General features: G+C 32.7%; 1 protein-coding gene across 1 annotated transcript in view; it reads left to right on the forward strand.

The window, feature by feature from the left end:
* Nucleotides 1–1,360: 1,360 nt before the first annotated feature.
* The window catches only part of LOC124356958 (vesicular glutamate transporter 2.1-like), a 34,630-nt gene continuing 17,827 nt past the window's right edge, over nucleotides 1,361–18,163 (forward strand). The window contains exons 1-6 of the mRNA XM_046808293.1: nucleotides 1,361–1,460; nucleotides 10,168–10,318; nucleotides 11,970–12,206; nucleotides 14,416–14,590; nucleotides 15,287–15,429; nucleotides 16,944–17,064. Of these exons, the coding sequence (XP_046664249.1) occupies nucleotides 1,438–1,460; nucleotides 10,168–10,318; nucleotides 11,970–12,206; nucleotides 14,416–14,590; nucleotides 15,287–15,429; nucleotides 16,944–17,064 (850 nt within the window). The 5' untranslated portion in view covers nucleotides 1,361–1,437. The remainder of the gene's footprint in view (nucleotides 1,461–10,167; nucleotides 10,319–11,969; nucleotides 12,207–14,415; nucleotides 14,591–15,286; nucleotides 15,430–16,943; nucleotides 17,065–18,163) is intronic.

Genomic DNA, 18,163 nt, shown 5'->3' on the forward strand with positions numbered 1-18,163 from the left:
TGACAACGAATGACAACTAACACAGTGAAGAACTCCTCAGAGCTCGGCAACTCACTCACTATTGTGACAACTGTGTATGTCGGGACTACTGATCTCCCTCCTGGGTACGTCTGGTAGTGACAACGAGTGACAACTAACACAGTACAGAACTCCTCAGAGCTCGGCAAACTCACTCACTATTGTGACAACTGTGTATGTCGGGACTACTGATCCCCCTCCTGGGTACGTCTGGTGGCACTGCACGACCCGGTATGGCGTGGCCTTGGCGTGTAAGCAGCATGCGCAAGTGACGGTGAAGCGACCAAGAGACGAGAAACCGTTACTTTTCAATAACCTATAACCAATATGACGTAGTCAGTTGGTATTAGGTTTTAGTAATTGTTACCATGATAGCAGGTTACAAGCAGGCCTAGTAGGCTATCATTGATGTACCAATAACTTATCGATAGACTTAACACAGTTATATTGTTCGGTATTAGAATCATGGTGTTAGTAACTGACCAAGAACTGATGCTATTAGTTACAAAAATAAACTACTTCAGATTAAATGTAAATATTTGAGGTTATACACATATTCACTAAGAACACAAACTAAACAAGTTTTTTTAAGTACGGTATATAATATGAACCGCATTAAAAGTTAAAAAGTTGTACATTAATTTACGATGACGGAAACTCAAGAAAATGTAATAAAAAACCCTTCATGAATATTTTTTAATATTTTAAATTGGAATTTGAAAATTTAAATTTAAATAAACAATCAGTTCTTTTTATATTATTGCACAATATATATATTATTATATGCAATGTTTTCTATATTACAAAATAAATTATTTATATTTACAAAGGGCTTTTTATGATTAAGCGACTTAAATACCTACACAATCCTTTTCATCCATTAGTCTAGAACACAAAGTAAATTCATTTTTATTAATTACATAATATTAACTGTTTTAGAAATAAGATATTTTTTCATAAACTTATTTCATAACTTATTTCACAAAAACTTCAGAAAATGTTGTACAATGTGGTTTTTATTTTGACAAATAAATCGGTGTATTTAATTATCTGCTCCCTCCTCCACGTTATTGGTTTGTCAGTAACCTAATACTAAGAGGGCGTGGTCAGATCTAGTCCGTTCTTAGCTTCATTGCTTGCACGAAATCGCCTCGGTTATTATTTGTTACTGGTTAAGGTAATACCAAAAAGTGCTATAAAAACGAAAAATCCAGTTAGAACGTATTAATTTGACTATTTACAGTGCGTTGTCGGCTGAACAGTAGAGCCCAGCTGTTATGAAATAACAGGGTGTTCCTGATAGCACGTTCTCTGGTTAATAGGTTCCAACTGGATAACACTGTTACTGACACTAATAAGTTACACACAGCCTATCTCTGAGCGTCCGACTACAAGTCAGTCGGTGTCTGTTCGCGCACCATGGATAACCTTCCGCGCCGCGGGTAAGTTGATTCTTTAATTAAATCTTGTAATTAGTATTCAAATTAAGTATAGAAAAGAGAGTACTTCTTAAGGCGTCCATTTTAGGAGTTTAATATTAATGAGATATAAGCATGCAGGAAATAGATTTTTGAGGGAAATGGAATATTAAAATAATATTAGAATTAGAACTAATTGTAATGCTATAACATACAATTTAATCTACTATTTTACTATTTACTATTATTTAATCCATCTTAATAATAAGTAAACAGTTTGTCTTACTGGTTAAGGACACTTTTGTATACAGAAAATATCAGTAGGTCAACGTCGGACGTAGGTTGTAAAATCTGATCCCAATAACTGTAAGAATGGGATCTATAGTTTCTAAGAAATGGAAAATATAAGTGATAAAGCAACACCTAATTTATTATTTTTTATTAGAAAGAATGTATAAAAATCCTATAAAATTTGTAACTGTGGTGATTATTAAGATACATAATACAAATTACTTGTCCTCGAAGTACAAACATTTATGATTATTCATATATTTATTAAGGTTAATTGAGTAAGAAATAATTATTCAACGGAATGAAATTTTATTTCTGGAGTCATAAATGCATTAACACGTTCATAGCTGATAAATAATCTTGTCCGATCCATTCGACGAACGACCAACTTTTATTGCTGTCAGTAAGGTGATATACTGAAGTAGATTCTGTTTGTTATCATTTAAGGAAAACACGGCGTGATTGACTAGGAATGTAATTCATCTGTCCTGAAGATAATCTGATGGCATTATGATTGTGATCTTAAACCACTTCAAGGAATGTGTAGTGAAAGACACAAACTTAGGTGATTGGTGGATATTATAAGCAATAATTCGGGAAAGAGTTGCTTTATGCGGCAATGGTGAATTTGAAGGGTTAGGATAAGAAGTGCTGCGAACTAGCGTTATGAAAAGAAAAGGTCTTGGCCCTATTTCCTTGCTCATCATCTCAAAGTAACAGTATAATATTTTGGGAACTAAAACATTGGAGGAAAAGATTTATATATTTTTCCTTCATACTATCAAATTCATAGAGCTAAATTAGATTGCTACCCAGACAAAAAATGCATATAGAGAAAAAGGAAGCAAGCATTTCCCTTTAAGTACGTTTAGATCTAAAATACTCTCAATAATTTCTAATTACGGTTAAAAGATACGACTTGGCACTAATCACTAAATTGGGATACAATTGTTCTTCTAATCAGATCATATACAGGCAACAATTTACTTCCTCGATCCAAAGTACAATAGAAGATGATACTGCAGTATTTATGACAAAATGGTGCTATTTGATTCCGCTTATAAATTGTTGTATGGGGAACCCCAACCTTCCTCTTTGGAATTCTTTTGTCAGGTACACGTTTTGCAAGGAACATTCGGACGTAATTGAGAAAGGAATTAAACGCACAGGAGATGAAATTAGGAATCTGACTCCAACTCGAGCACAGCCTATGCGTATAAACCAAGAATTAAACATGACAATGACCGATGGGAAAATATGTAATGTTGTCTTACAGAATACTTCATCAAAAATATTGTTATACCTGAAACACCTAATCAAAAAATGAACAGTTAGGAACCAGTGAAGACAACTCTCCAACAAAGAGTACTTCAGGTACGGAATATTTCTACTACATGCAAATATCCTCTATTTTTAGTGTCTTCTACGTGTTTGATACAAAATGGATTTGAAAAAAAGATCTGGAACTACAAAGGATTAAAAAAAAATGAAGAAATAAAAAAAAGTGCAGAAACATTTTTAACCGAGTTAAAAAGTTGTGAATCAAGGCGATGCTAATCAATGACGGAAATTCGGTTAGAAAATGTTTGAGTAAGCTCAAATTAACTGCAGAACTAAAAGCAGTGATAACGCAAGTAAAGTCTTGTGGCCAGAAGGTGAGCACAATATGCGAATGAGACATCTAAATTGTTGCTTAATCTGTCCGGTTGGTACTACATAACTCCAACCATGTATAAAGTATTGATTCACTGAGCTAAAATAATAGAAAGTTCCATAGTTATCACTGGAACTTTATCAGAGAAGGCACAAGCGGATGACCGGACGCCCGACTTTAGGAGGACATGTCCTTCTTTTTAATGTTTGTCCTTCCTTGTCCTGGCTTTTGAAAATTATGTACAATGTCCGGTTTTTGGGAAACGCTTAAATCTTCGAAAATAGTAGTATCACATTAACAAATTTCTTCCGATGTTCTAAGTTCTGAGATAGGCCATTGAAAGTTATTGCAGCGCACACGTAATGCCATGGAATGTGAACTACTGTTAGATTCAATTGTATGTTGAGTGTTGTCTAGAGTTTCACTCACTCACTGTTGCTTCTATCCACTCAGCTACATAAGGGGCTATTACCCCTTTATATTATAATGATGTATTATTAATGATAGGTTAATTTTTATAATACGTAATATACTTTTATGTTACAGTGATAATTTCTCATGTATGTATGTTAGTATAGCTTACTAATAATGTAATGAATCAAAGCAACGAATTATTTCCGATTATGTCACAACGTTTTTAATATAATATGGGTTAAAACCAGATACAATAATTAAAGAAAATCCTAACAATAATTAATTCAATCTCTTGCCACATACAAAATAATATCCTCAAATAATACTTTTATCCTTCTATACACTTTGATAATATAGATTCCTTTATTTTTTGATTTATATGTCAAAACAAATAAAATTTTATTGTTATTTGCATTACAAGGAATACAGTACTACTGTAATTAATAATGAGTGTGTTTTTTTTAATAATATTAAAATAACAGTTTCAGCAAGAATATTTAATACTGTCCTTTTTGGTTTATTGCCCTTTTTCACCCCACAATTGTGTTGGTTACTCTGGGCACAAGGAGATAGAAGTTCAGATATGCGATCTTGCAAGATTAATCGTGTAACTTCAAACCTCGTATATCTTAGTCTTATACATGATATTCTGATTTTATCGGACCTCCATATCACTCACATTAGACCACAGTTCAGCCTAAAGGTGAGGAGACTTCCCTGTGGATTGCTGGAAAAAATCTGTGCTGAGCCAGAAGAAAACGACCTGATGAATCAAACAGGCCCATTGAATTCATGGAAGTAAAATAGAAAATATGTTATATAAGTAAAAGTTTAATGTAATTTCCCATGTTCTACATTTAAATTGCGAATTGACACTCCAATCTATACATCCTTTTCATCTTGCCTGTTTTAGACGTAACAAGTTAGTAGAGAATAAATTATACGTATTTATAGTTTACCTGAATTGTATTCTACAGTATGATATCCAAACTTGAAAGATGACAAAAATACTTTTTTATTAGGTAGACCTGAGAACAAGTTTGTCTTACGTGCTAACAGGGAACATATTTATTAAATATACAAAATTGACGTATTTATCATGAGAAATATTTCAACAGTACGTATATCTAGTCAAAGTGGACATAATTAAACTTTATAACTGTGACATTTATTATATGACCCTCACCCTACAAGCTGAACTAATTGGACTCGTTATCTTACTGATAACTTGTAAATTAGAATGATATAAAAATTCAATAGCTTGTAAATAAACAGGAATGGTACAAATTCTATATGTGAGTATTTCAAAATAATTGTTTCCCCCTAAGCCTCCCCTATCAAAATATAAAGTCCTAATTTTAATATCACACTATGCAAATTTTGTGTTACTTCAAATCTTAATACGAGACAACCTTCAAATAACTCTACAACAATGTAATATTTTAAATAAAATACATATATTGTGAAACTTACAGAAACTGGTTACAAATTTATATTAATACTTCAGGCGCATATTTCAAATGATTACAGATTGATCTAAGAAAAAACAAGTTAATGAATAGTTTTTATAAATCTGATAGGTATATTTTCAATATGAAATTATAAGAAATTATATATATGTAGAACCTCGGGTTAACAACAATATACAACCATGAGTCCATATAGAGTTGAGGCATCATAAGTTATTTTTTAAGGATTTAGTGAACCGTAATGGTTCTTATCAACTTCAATAACGCAAAGATCACAATAGACATGATATCTCGCACAATAGAAATAGTCTCGCTTCTCGGTTTCAAAATATATAAACATTAGATTCGTGTTTATCACCATAAATACATAAAAATTTCAAATTCTTTCTCGTAAGTTTATTCAAATTAAGCGTTGCAAACAATGCCCAGAGTTGTACACTGGTCGCACCATCGTGGGCCAGTTGGGGTATTGACACACTACATTGTGCGAGGGAAGAAAATGAGTTCCTGACAACTAATTTGCTTTTAGTGTAGAAAATCGTGTTATTAATATTATAAAAATAAATTTATATAGATAGTGAAAATTAAGTCCTGATACTCCTGGATATATTCCAAACGAATTGAAATATCGATGTAAAATTTTCATCATATATATGAAAATACTTTTTTGGATTTTTGAATGATAAAAGTATTCCCTCCCCTTTTTCAAAGAGGGGTAGAGGGGGATCACTTTGAATTTTTAAATTGCAACCCCTATCTTGTGACATGTCATTTGAAAGGTAAATTTAAAAGTAACACGGTAACATGAACAAAACATCTTTAGGACGACAAAAGTTATGGGCAAACAATCCCTTACATCTAAGGGTGTAAATCAAGTCCTGATACGCCTGGATATACTCCAAACGGATTGAGATATCAATGTACAACCTTCACCAGTCTTATTAAATTAATGTTTTTGATTTTCTGAGGGTGACAAAAATTTCACACCCCTTTTCAAAGAGGGGTAGAAGGGGGTAGCTTTAAAATTAAAAATTAAATTTCAAATTTCAAAATAAAAAAATTAAAATTTCAAATAGCAACCCCTCTCTTGTGGCTTGTCATTTTAAGGGTCTATTCAATGGAAACACAATGCTTGTTGATTTGCGTAAAAAAGTATTAAAACCGATCTTAATCGGCATAATTGTTTAAAGAGTATATCTAATGTATTACGTACCTGCCTTGATTACTAAGGTTTGTACAAATTATTATAATGTTTCTAGCCATAATCAAGTCTATGTACCAAAACCGCTAAGTTTTACCCGTCAAATATCCCACATAAATTTAACAGTGACCACTGCCTTTGGTAATAGATTTCCCTCAATCAGTGCAACTCTACAAATTGATCAATTAGGGTATTTTTTTCAAAATTCATACACATTGTTTAATAATATTTATCAAACTTCTGAAAGAGTGAAAAATATATGAATTAATTATGCGCTTAGAGACATGGTGTGAATGAGAAACTATTAATTTGCTAAAGGCGATTAAAATTAAATACCATAGAACATCGTTTAAAAGTTATATTCGATTTCGACTATTTGAACCATCCTGTAGACACATTTTATTCAAGAATTTCATACGGCATATGTAAACTACAATGTGTACAAGCATAGATGATACAGGAGTTTTAAATCTTTATTTTTAATATTCCTTGGTTCACTATTTTTAATCAATAAAATATTTTTTGAAAAATATTTTACAAACACAAGATTTTATTTACAAGTTGCTAAAAAAAGTTGTCCACACGTGATTACTTTTAAAATTGTGTTGGTTATAATTTGTAACAATACTGCTGCAATTTGCTTTCCATCTCAAGTTTTGAACCTATTAATAATGAGTTCATTAGATTTTACATTTCGGTTTTTTGTTTTAGTCGGCAAAGTGACATTTACAACCTGGGAATACTTTAAAAAAAAATCCAAAATGAATTTTTCCGAGACATTATAGTAGACTAGATCATTTTTCCGAAGGGTTACCTTTTAATGTTAGGTTTATCTTTATGTGCTTTTGTTTGGTGCATTTCTTTCTTTGCCTTTTTATTATTACACTGAGATCTCGCTCTTTACATTAAAATCTAGAACTTCACAATGATACGAAGATGCTTTACTACCTTCTTAACACTCAGGTGTCCTGTGAGGGCTATTTACTGTCTTGTCAGTGTGTACGGTACGTATACTGATATCATCCTGTGTGTGTCACGACATAATGATAAAAACACATAATATTAACTGTTACGAACAAATTGTAAATCGGAACCAAACGCAATGTGTAGCTACGCTACAAAGATTCAAGTAAATTTTCCAACGAGGTAAATAAAAATTAAGAGTCCATAAACAAAAGTCTATTTGCTGCCAACTGTATGTGATTGAGGTTATGTAGCATTTTGCCTATATATGAACATACTCATATTACGTCGTTATGTGAGAATTGAATAATCATTAAGTGTTTATCGAAGAAAAAAATAGACTTTCAACGGTATAAACACAGAACTGGTAAGTGTTAAAACCTTCAAGTAAATTCAATTTAATAAATATGGACTCGGTTTGACAGGTTTTTCGGTTTATTTTACAGAGGCCCGGTTGAATATCTTTTCCGGACCTCGCAAATACTGAGTACGGCTCCTGCTGTAACTTTAAAAGCTCCATAACTTGACCAACGCCGAATTTTTTTAACCACTCTGTCAAGAATACAAGTTCAGAAAGTAATTTGATGACAGCTTGTATTCGTATGCTTTAAAATCTTAAAATTACATACACAAAAACCCTACATTTTTAACCTATTTTAAAAATAATTGTTTACTCGTAATCGAATCACAAGGTTCCGAGTTATGAGTTTTGAAAGTTGGATTGTAGTTGAAAAGCGCCAAAAATTGGTAACGTTTTTCTCAGTTATTGAAATAAAAAGTGAAATTCATTCCTTTTATATTATCTGCTTTGTATGTCTTAACAGAAATAAACAAGTTGAATTTTAATGTAACTTCCTGTTCATGTACATCGAATGAATGAATGAAAAATGCCTTTATTAAAGCCATTCACTGGTTAGTGCGTAGTTTTGTGCAAACTCGGGTATCTATACTTCGTGATCCGAAAATATTAGAGTGGTATGCCGCGCTAGAACATCTAGAACAGCATACACAAATCTATTTACGTTTTGATGCGCGCGCCGCCCTCTTTCAGATAACCTTGTAATGGCGTGATTCTTGAGTAATATAACATAAAATACTATCATTATTTTAACACTTTGTCAATATTTTATTATGGATATAAAATAATACAGTTTTGCCACCCTCAAATCAAGCCTACCAATCTTTATCAAACATTTATCCGGGGTTCGTGAGCCGCTTAAGAGCAGAGGAGGTATGTCACCATGTTTTCTAGGGTTGATCTTCGATTCACGATGAATGAGGATTGATATTACTTACTGTAAAAAATTAGTATAAAAGAATAATGTGGTTTCGAACATGGTATATATAAAATTCGAATTACTTACAGTTAATGTTGTTTATTCATCTAATTTGATACTAAACTTCTCTCCAAACACGTGTTAACATTTCTTCGGTTATGGTTGCTATTGCTTCATTAACCTTGTTTTTAAGAGGTTCAGGTCGCTAATGTTTGTGTATAAACAACGCTGTTGATTTACCCCCTCAAGAAAAAATCACAAGGTGTCAGGCCTGGACTCTATCCATCGATATCCAAATGTTTCGTTCAAATCGTCCGTGACCAATACACTGAAGTGTGGGGAAGCACCATCTTGTTGGAAAAGAAATTGATGAGTGTTTTCGAGTTCATCTAGCTGAGGAAAGCAATAATTGGTTAACAAGATACATACAGTAACTATATTCATAGTTTTTTTTAAAGAAAAAAGCCCTATTACGCGATTTTTCAACACACCAAGCCGAACATTAAATTCGCCCTTTTGTATATTTAATAGAAATAAAGTCATTTGAATTTGAATTTGAATTACGTTGATTCCAAACCATTACATGTGGGTTTTCAGAGCTCCAATTCGTGAATTGTGTCTGTTAAAACATACATTTACATGAAAAGTAGCCTTGTCTATAAAAATTACATAATCTAAAAATGATTCGTTTCCACTTATTCTGGACAACATTTCAGCAGTGAAATTTTAACAGTTTATACAATCATTGGGTTTTAATTCCTGCAGTATTTGGATTTTATAACCGTGTAATTTTAATTTCTTTATGTATAAAATTATGGACTGTTGTTTTTGGAATACCTAAACGCTTCGACGAGGGATGGACTGCCCAGGACTTCTATTACCGATTGTTTAATTAAATTAGTTCATCCGTTCGTTTGGTACACCTTGTATGCCGATTAATTTCTGTTTCGTATCTGTTCCAATTTATTCGAATTGTTTAAACAAACATGTTATATTATTTTTGTGTGGTGGATCTGTTTCGAATTCACGCCGGAACGCTCGTTGAAATAAAATCATGGATTTTAATTCAGCCAACAGTAAAACACACTTTGCTTTATATTGTACCTGAAAACGTAGTAACTAACTAAACTCACCACAACAACAATACAAGAACTAGTTTGGAGGTTAGAACAGTCTATAAACAAACTATTGGGTTGGCTACTTTCAAAAATACACATCTAGAAATGTCCCTACTATCTTCCCACGAATTATTAAAACTACGCCATTCTTTTATGACAACTCTGTTTGGAAAAATGAAAATATCAACGCTTAGTCATCAAAGCTTGTGATTAAAGTTATTATTTATATTGAAGTTATATTACTCTAACGGCATTAACTGAACGAGCAGTATTGTCCAGTTGAAATTAACCATTCTCCAGTAATATTCTTCACTTTTACGATTTGTCCTTATATTGTGTTGCAGGCCTACGGGGCACAGAAGACGTCACCTAGTCACATTCCTTGCGTTCCTTGGGATTTTTATGGGGGAAACTCTCAAGTGGACCTTCGTCAACTCTATTGATCCCATAACAACTCCCTACGAAGTTACCCTAGACAACGGAACAGTTGTGGAGGTGAGCCATCAGCCATCACAACCTGTGATGAAGATACAATTTAGTAGTGTCATATGTTGAAGTACGAAATTAAATGTGTATCTGACATGATTCTTTTCTTATAGAAGAGGAGGAGGGTAGATATATTTAAAAATACAAACCCCAGGAAAATCTTTAAATGGTAAGCTTTACATATTATGTTTCACGGCCTTATCAAACAAAATACGACTGCCAAAGTTAGATTGCTATTGTTAATTTTTTACATGTTTAGTTGTGTAGTAACAAAAGTGTAATAAATAGGGGATGGAATGTCCGATTTTATTAATTTTATTAGTTATTGTATTATCAAAATCGGTGATACCAATGTTGTGTTTAAATAAAAATAAAAAAACAGCGTAAAAGTGGAATAGGATTCTTCGCCTTAGATCAAAATACAAGTTTCGTATACAGCTTTGGATCGAGATATAAGTTCCGTGATCGCTGTGAAAAATCTCTAGTAAACAATTCTTATATAAAAATATACGTTACGAGAAAAGAGCTAGCTAATATGTATGTAGGACCTTTGGATCGAGATATAAGTTCCGTGATCGCTGTGAAAAATCTCTAGTAAACAAGTCTTATATAAAAATATACGTTACGAGAAAAGAGCTAGCTAATATGTATGTAGGACCTTTGGATCGAGATATAAGTTCCGTGATCGCTGTGAAAAATCTCTAGTAAACAAGTCTTATATAAAGATATACGTTACGAGAAAAGAACTGGCTAATATGTATGTGGACCTGTAATGTAACTGTAAGTTGCATTACAGTTACTGAAAATCGCTGTTGTGATAGATTTGGATTGAGAAATAAATGGTAAGATATCTGGTCATCTTATGCTCGGATTTGTATTGAGGGATTGTTAGTTGGCTAATTTTAATATTGAGGGATAGATTTTAAGTAAAACACTGGTTCTCTTTGTCCAGATTTACAATTGCGGGATTGTTGGTTGGATAATTTACACATTGAGAAATAAATGGTACAATAGGCACAGGTCCTACTTTGTCCGGATTTATATTGCATATTTGTTATTTAGCTAATCTTAAGATTTAGGAATAAATGATAAGATAGGCATCAGTTCTCTTTTGTCCGGATTTACATTTCGGAATTGTTAGTTTTCTAATCTTCCGTACGCATTTTAGTTTAATATAAAGGACCGTACACTACTGGTTTCTTAGAGAGATACTCAGGTTTCATTCCAAAGGGCTCTTTAAGATCATTAAAAACATTTCTTATTGCAATATAAATGGTTCTCCTGACAGCTAACAGAAAAGAAGAAAAGGTTATTATAGGTATTGTAATTCACTTTTAAAACGTATGTGGCAACGATCCAACATTTATTTTATGTCTGATTAATGATGAAACAATGGAGGGTATGAGGATGTAAATTTATAAAAATACCGCGTGTTTCCGTATTATTCTAGCAGAAAATCATTGAAATATTTGTATTCTATTTTAATTAGTAAGTTTTCTAATAGTTTAAATAATTTTGGAGAAGAAACTGTACAACAAAGTAACCATTTCATGTGTGTTATAGTTATTACATAACAATAATGACCCAAGCGTTGACACAATTCTGTACTACGTTATACAGAAACGCATTTCATTTTCCTTTTGTGTGTTTATGTTTTCAGGAAAGCAACCTCGACTTTGATATGGAGCTAGTATCACATGTCATGAGCTCCTCCTTCTACGGATATGTCGCCACTCAGATTCTAGGAGGGTGGCTAGGTGCCTGTCTGGGTGGCAGTCGAGTGTTCGGTGTGGGGGTGGCCTTCACAGCACTGTTTTCTCTTATTATGCCTTTTGTGGTCCAAGGAGGTGCGGCCAACTGGGTGATAGCCTGCAGAGTCATTCAGGGTCTCTTTGAGGTACGTCAGGATACATTAGTTTATGTATTGAAGATTGTTATTAGTTTGTTGATAATGTCTGTTGTGTAATCCCCAACATTTTCCTAAACAATTTCATAATTTGGCATACATTAGTGTATATAAACCTAGTGAGACTATTAAGAGGTCGGCATGTCTCCAATAATATGGATAAATCACACATCTGCTCAGTGGCGAACCCAGAAATCCTCTCTGGAGGGTGTTTAGAACACCCGGGGAGTCAGAAGTGTGGAAAGCCCCGATATCATAAGGGAGGTTCGGGCTCTCCTGAGAAAATGTTGAAATATTAGGTTTCAGAATGATCATTTTATAGTACTTCTGAACTAATAAAAGGAGGGGGTCAAGGGCAAAGATCAGTTCAGTGTGTCTAATGATTACAGTAAAACCACTCTACTGTTAATCACCAGGAAGCTTATACAGGGATAATTAAAATATTCTGAAACAAATACAGTTTATATAAAGTATATTTAACTAAAAAAAAATCATTTTTGGCGAGAGGTAGACAAGCAACGGTATTGGTCTTTCAATACTTGATGCGGTCTTATTGGTAACCAAAATGTTTTCCTTTACTTTTTCGAAGGACACTGTATATACAACTTCCTCATCAATTATCGTTGAGTTTCCTGAACAAACTATCCAAGAAATGTGGTTTATTCACGATGGGGCATCGCTCACTACTCTGAAGCGGTGTGGCAAACTCTGGATGAGAATTATCCTCAAAATGTATTGAGAGAGATGGACCAGACAAATATCCCCCTAGACCCTCAGCTAACGTACATGGACTAATACTGAGAGGAAGGTTAAAAGAAGGTTTATGCATCAAGGCCTAAAACTCGAGACATTGGCATGATGCAACGAATTAGGGCTGCAGTTCACTCATTAAACGAAGAAGAGGTCTTTAGGACTGTAGAATACTTCAGTTTTAGGGTTTTATAAATTCTCTGTATGGAAAATAATGGATTACAGTTCAAACATATGTAAATAAGGTCAGTTGAGTAACGTAATTTTGGACTGAAATAGAACCTAGATTACTGTAGGAATAGTAACTACTTAAATTACAGCCTCAAACTGAGAAAAGTTTTAAAAATTACAAAATTAATTCACTAAGGACCTACGGCATATATAGGAGTTCAAAACGTGTTAATGCAACATAACGTTATGAAAATCAGAACTTACGACGGCATTTCTTAACCTTCCAAGATAAAGCTAAACTTTAAATATAAAAATGTTAGTTGATTAATAGGTATAATGAAAGTAAAACCTTGTTATTTGGTTTCCTAGGTTTTACGGGTTTTAAATATCCTAAATTAAAAGTAAGTTTTAAATATGGTAATGTGCTAAAAAGTGACAGCTGTAAAATATTTAAAAAAAGAGTACTTTTTGGTACCGTACCTTGATTAAAAATTAGGATTTGCTAAAATTTTAAGGAAGTAACGGTAGAAAAAACATTGTGAAACGGTACGAATTTGAAATTTTGAACCACCCTGCATACAAGAACGTAAATTTTTAAAACTTATTTTTGCACTGAATTAAAATGAGGTACTTCTTGACTTACTTTTATATTTGAAAATCCTTAAACATTGAGCTCTATACCTCCAAAAAGTCCTATTTTGGGATATTTGCTGGTGCTAAAAATTACAGTCCTGAATTCTTTGAAGTCGTAATAAGGGGTTTTGTTAAAACGAACAAGTTAGGTTTTTCAGATTAGTCACTAAAAATCATCGTGGTCTGACTCTCACTGAATAGATTTTTTTACAAAATGAGTAATTGTATGTCTCTCCTTCTGTGCAATAATCATTGTTAGAAACATTCTAGAGATTTTAAAATTAGAACATTGGTTCCTCTTATTTCAGTAAGAAATTTATTGATTTTAAGGGCAATAACATATCAAAGAAGTGAAGATGTTAAGTTCTGTCAAGTTATACGATACTATGTTTTATCAGCTAATTTGGAATACTCCAATTAGAAAATCTTAGAAATCTTGTAGAAAATATAGCAATCACCAAGTGAAATTCCTCTGCTTGGACTCTGGTTCACTTATTTCAGGTCGCCCCTCACAAACTTATAAGACAATAAACTAAAAATACCTTATTTTTTCATATTATTTAAGAATTGTACATTCAATTAGTTGTAAGTATTCTCAAAATAGTCTCTATAATCGCCTGTGAACTAATCTTCATGCCGGTGTCAGGGTGTCACTTATTCGAGTATTATCGCCGTCTGGTCCCGATGGGCGCCTCCCCAGGAGCGGGCTCGCCTGGTTACCATCGCCTTCTCGGGCATCTATTTTAGTATCGTAATCAACCCCCCAGTTTGCCGCCTAATCGCCAATACCCTAGGCTGGACGATTATCTTTCACATTACAGGTGAGTTCAACAACTGACATTCCTTTCGTTTTTAAGTCCACCAATTTCAAGAGTAGGTTTGGATTCCTGCATATATAAAACCTGAAACAAAACAAATCCAGAGACTTGCTGACTAAGGGTTCTCTGGCTCAGCTTTATGAATTTGTTTCAGTGAACAAGGAAGACTAAAGTTTTGGTTGTTGTAAGGACCCAGATAGTCCTTCCACTGATGCCACATCGGTATGAGAAAGTTGCCAATGTTCAGATATTATCAGAGAATAATAGTTATTGCAGACAGTTTATATATAATAGATACAACAGAGGTCCTGTAATTGAGCATTAAGGTTGTTAAATCGCGACAAACAAGAAATCTAGGACATAATTTAAAATTTTATTTCGTATTTTGACATAATTAAGATGGCCATTTAACAAGGTAACAGTGTTATACACAACGAAAAACTAGAGTAAGATCTTATTAATAGCAAAATCATTGAATTTATAGCTGATTAAAAAAATATACAAAAATGTACTTGTCTGAGTGAGGCGACATTCTACTCTATTGAAAGTATATATCATAAACATACAAAATTTGGACCGGATCATATTTACCGTAATTCTTAGTTTATAGAGTACCTTACATTTGGTTTCTAAAACACTAGAATGATATTATTCAAATTACTATTCATACGTATTTATGATAGTGTGTAATGTTTGTAGGTATACTCGGGTTTATATGGTTTGCTGTTTGGTGGGCTGTGGTGAAGGACAAACCGGAAGACGACCCTCACATCTCCACAGAGGAACTAAAGTACCTTAGAGATAATCTTGATTGTGGACCTAATGACTCTATTCCTAAACATGTAGGTATTGTTTCTTATTGGTGAAGACAATCACTTGAAGAATTGAACAAGTTTTATTTCTGTCTATGTGTCTGTTTGCATAATATCTTGAGAACGATTTGACCTATGTACTTGAAATTTTGCATGACGCTTCTACATCGAGTTTGAACGTGATGTGTCTTTATTGTAAATTTGCTGAGCATTAGAGAACTTTTTTACATTGACCTTACGGGTAACCATGATGCCAACGAGAAATTCGAATAATGAATAACGTAGTACACAAAGTAAAATCATATGGAATTTTACTAAGTAACATAGTAGCACATGTACTTAATTGTCAGTATGATATTTTAAAAACAGCTCAATCATCTACATACTTTAAATTTTGCATTATAATTCATTTCTATATTATAATGCTTGGAGGGAGAGTTGTTCATGTTTCATTTCTGTTTGTTTGTCTTTCCGACTCTCTCTGTTCACAGGACATTTGAGGAATGAAATTTCCTAGAGACTTGGAATTTGCATGCTATCACAGCCATGATTGTTGCGCGAATCCTGTTATTATTTAACCTTTTATTGTAAAATGCTTCTTGTTTTTAATTTGTTAACCAGCACTCAAATTGTTACAATTTACCAATTAGTGAATTGCATGTAATTTATTTGTTAACTTAAAAAAGGTTAATTTCAATTAATTTTTATATTAATATTAAGTGTGTCGCCAGCATTAAAGGGTATACAACAATAGAAACTGTTATGGCGTCTCATTTCTGTTGCAACACAGGTGCTTGCTTACCTTTTGTAAGGTCTTCCTCTTTAGAGAATTTTCTACCCAATTTTAATGCCGTCCATACATTTGTTTTGGTTTAAAAATTATAATAATATTGAATATTGTGTTCATAAATTTCTCCTGTGAGGCAGGTTTGCACCTTATACAAAACACATAACACACAACAAATATTAGCAACCTCAATAAAAGAGGCAACAACAATGCTAAATTTTGACAGCAGTTGATGTATTACATCATGCAATTGTCACTAGAATGCAGTGTCATAAGGAACAGAAAGTGTTGTTTTAAAATCTGCAAACACACTGATCCAAATTGAAAATGTAGGTATATCCTGACATTGCATTTGTAGCCTCAGACCTGACCCTCGGTGTGTCCAACACATACTAGAACAACATGTCTTCAGATGGCTACTCATGATGTTTATATCTTTACTATGTCTAACTCACTACTGTGTCTGTTAATAGTTGTATTTTAACAAATTACCTTCCTACAGAAGTACATTAGCACTTTTAAAATAGCAGTTTTTAAATGAGATATGTTTATTCTAAAATTCATAATTCCGAAACAACTTTTAATTCCAAAGCATTGAATTACAAGGTCTTGGGTCTAAACCTTACTGTCAGAAAGCAAGGTAAATGTATAAAAAATGTATATATAATTATATCTAACAACTATTTGCTTAGTAAAATATTGATGGACACCTTACAAAATTTTCTAAGAAATACAGCAACATTTGACTGTTATACAGATTATCTATCCTTGGGACAAGTTCGTCACGTCGATGCCTGTATGGGCCATAGTTGTGGCTCACACCTGCGTGAGCTATGGCTTCATTTCACTGTCCATTGTGTTGCCGATGTATATGAGAGGTATCAACTTTATTAACTAGCTGTATTTAGTAAACGTATTCACTATAAAATTATATTAAAGTTGAACGATTTATTATGAACAATTAACATAAAAAACAACCTTCAACCAAGGTTGTATTACTGCTGTGCATTAAATGAAATAAAAACTAATTTATTTAAGCAGGCAAAGCTAGGACCACTTGGCAATTTCTTAGACTTGACCTGTAGAAATTAATATTAAAGAATTAATTAAATATGGTTCTTTTAACACGTTCACCATTAGTACACGTGATCTTTCACAACTGTTGTGCGCCCGATGGAGTGCACGTTGCTATGCAGTTTTTTTTGCGCTTTTTTATTAAAATAAATTCAGAAAAATAAATAATAAAAACAATTTTAGAAAAATTTGAAACCTTTATAATTTTCCTCTTATACTTAGACGTTTAACGTAAAAAACGATTCCGGTTATTTGCCATTATTATTGAAAATGAGACGCTATATGAAAAAGTTCGGAAATAAGCCGTCGTCGTAAACGTGTTAATACACAAAACTCTTTATTTTCAGAAGGGACATTTGGAATTTGATGTTAAATGTGAAAAATTAATTTCTAAAATCACCATACATAAACAGATGTAAGAGTAAATACATACTACTACAATAGATACAACAATAAAATTGTTGAAATTTTGAATAAATACAAATTTTTTTTGACGAAGAAATCAATTTAACTCGTGCAAAACCGGAAATAAAATTGTGGGAGCCAACGTGTTTGAGAGTCAGAGCATATTGCCATATTGGGCAGTATGATTTGTAATCCATTAAAAAGAAGGTCATATAGAGAATGATTAGATGACTAACAAAATATTAATAAACAAAACAAAAAACCGAAATGAGTTCAAATCAGTTTCCAGCACTTGTCTAGCTGCATACTTATAAGTACAATTAAGAATATCTATTAAGATATTGGGGTAAAATAAACAAAAAAATGGTATTATATGTTGTTTTTATGAGATCGTAAACTTTATATCAACTTTCGATCCTTGGAGATAACTGTATTGTTATATAAGTTATAATTAATTATAGTTATAGTTTAATGATCATGCAATTTTTGAATAGAATA

Source organism: Homalodisca vitripennis, chromosome 3 (genome assembly GCF_021130785.1).
Source record: "Homalodisca vitripennis isolate AUS2020 chromosome 3, UT_GWSS_2.1, whole genome shotgun sequence".
In the NCBI taxonomy this organism is placed as follows: domain Eukaryota; kingdom Metazoa; phylum Arthropoda; class Insecta; order Hemiptera; family Cicadellidae; genus Homalodisca; species Homalodisca vitripennis.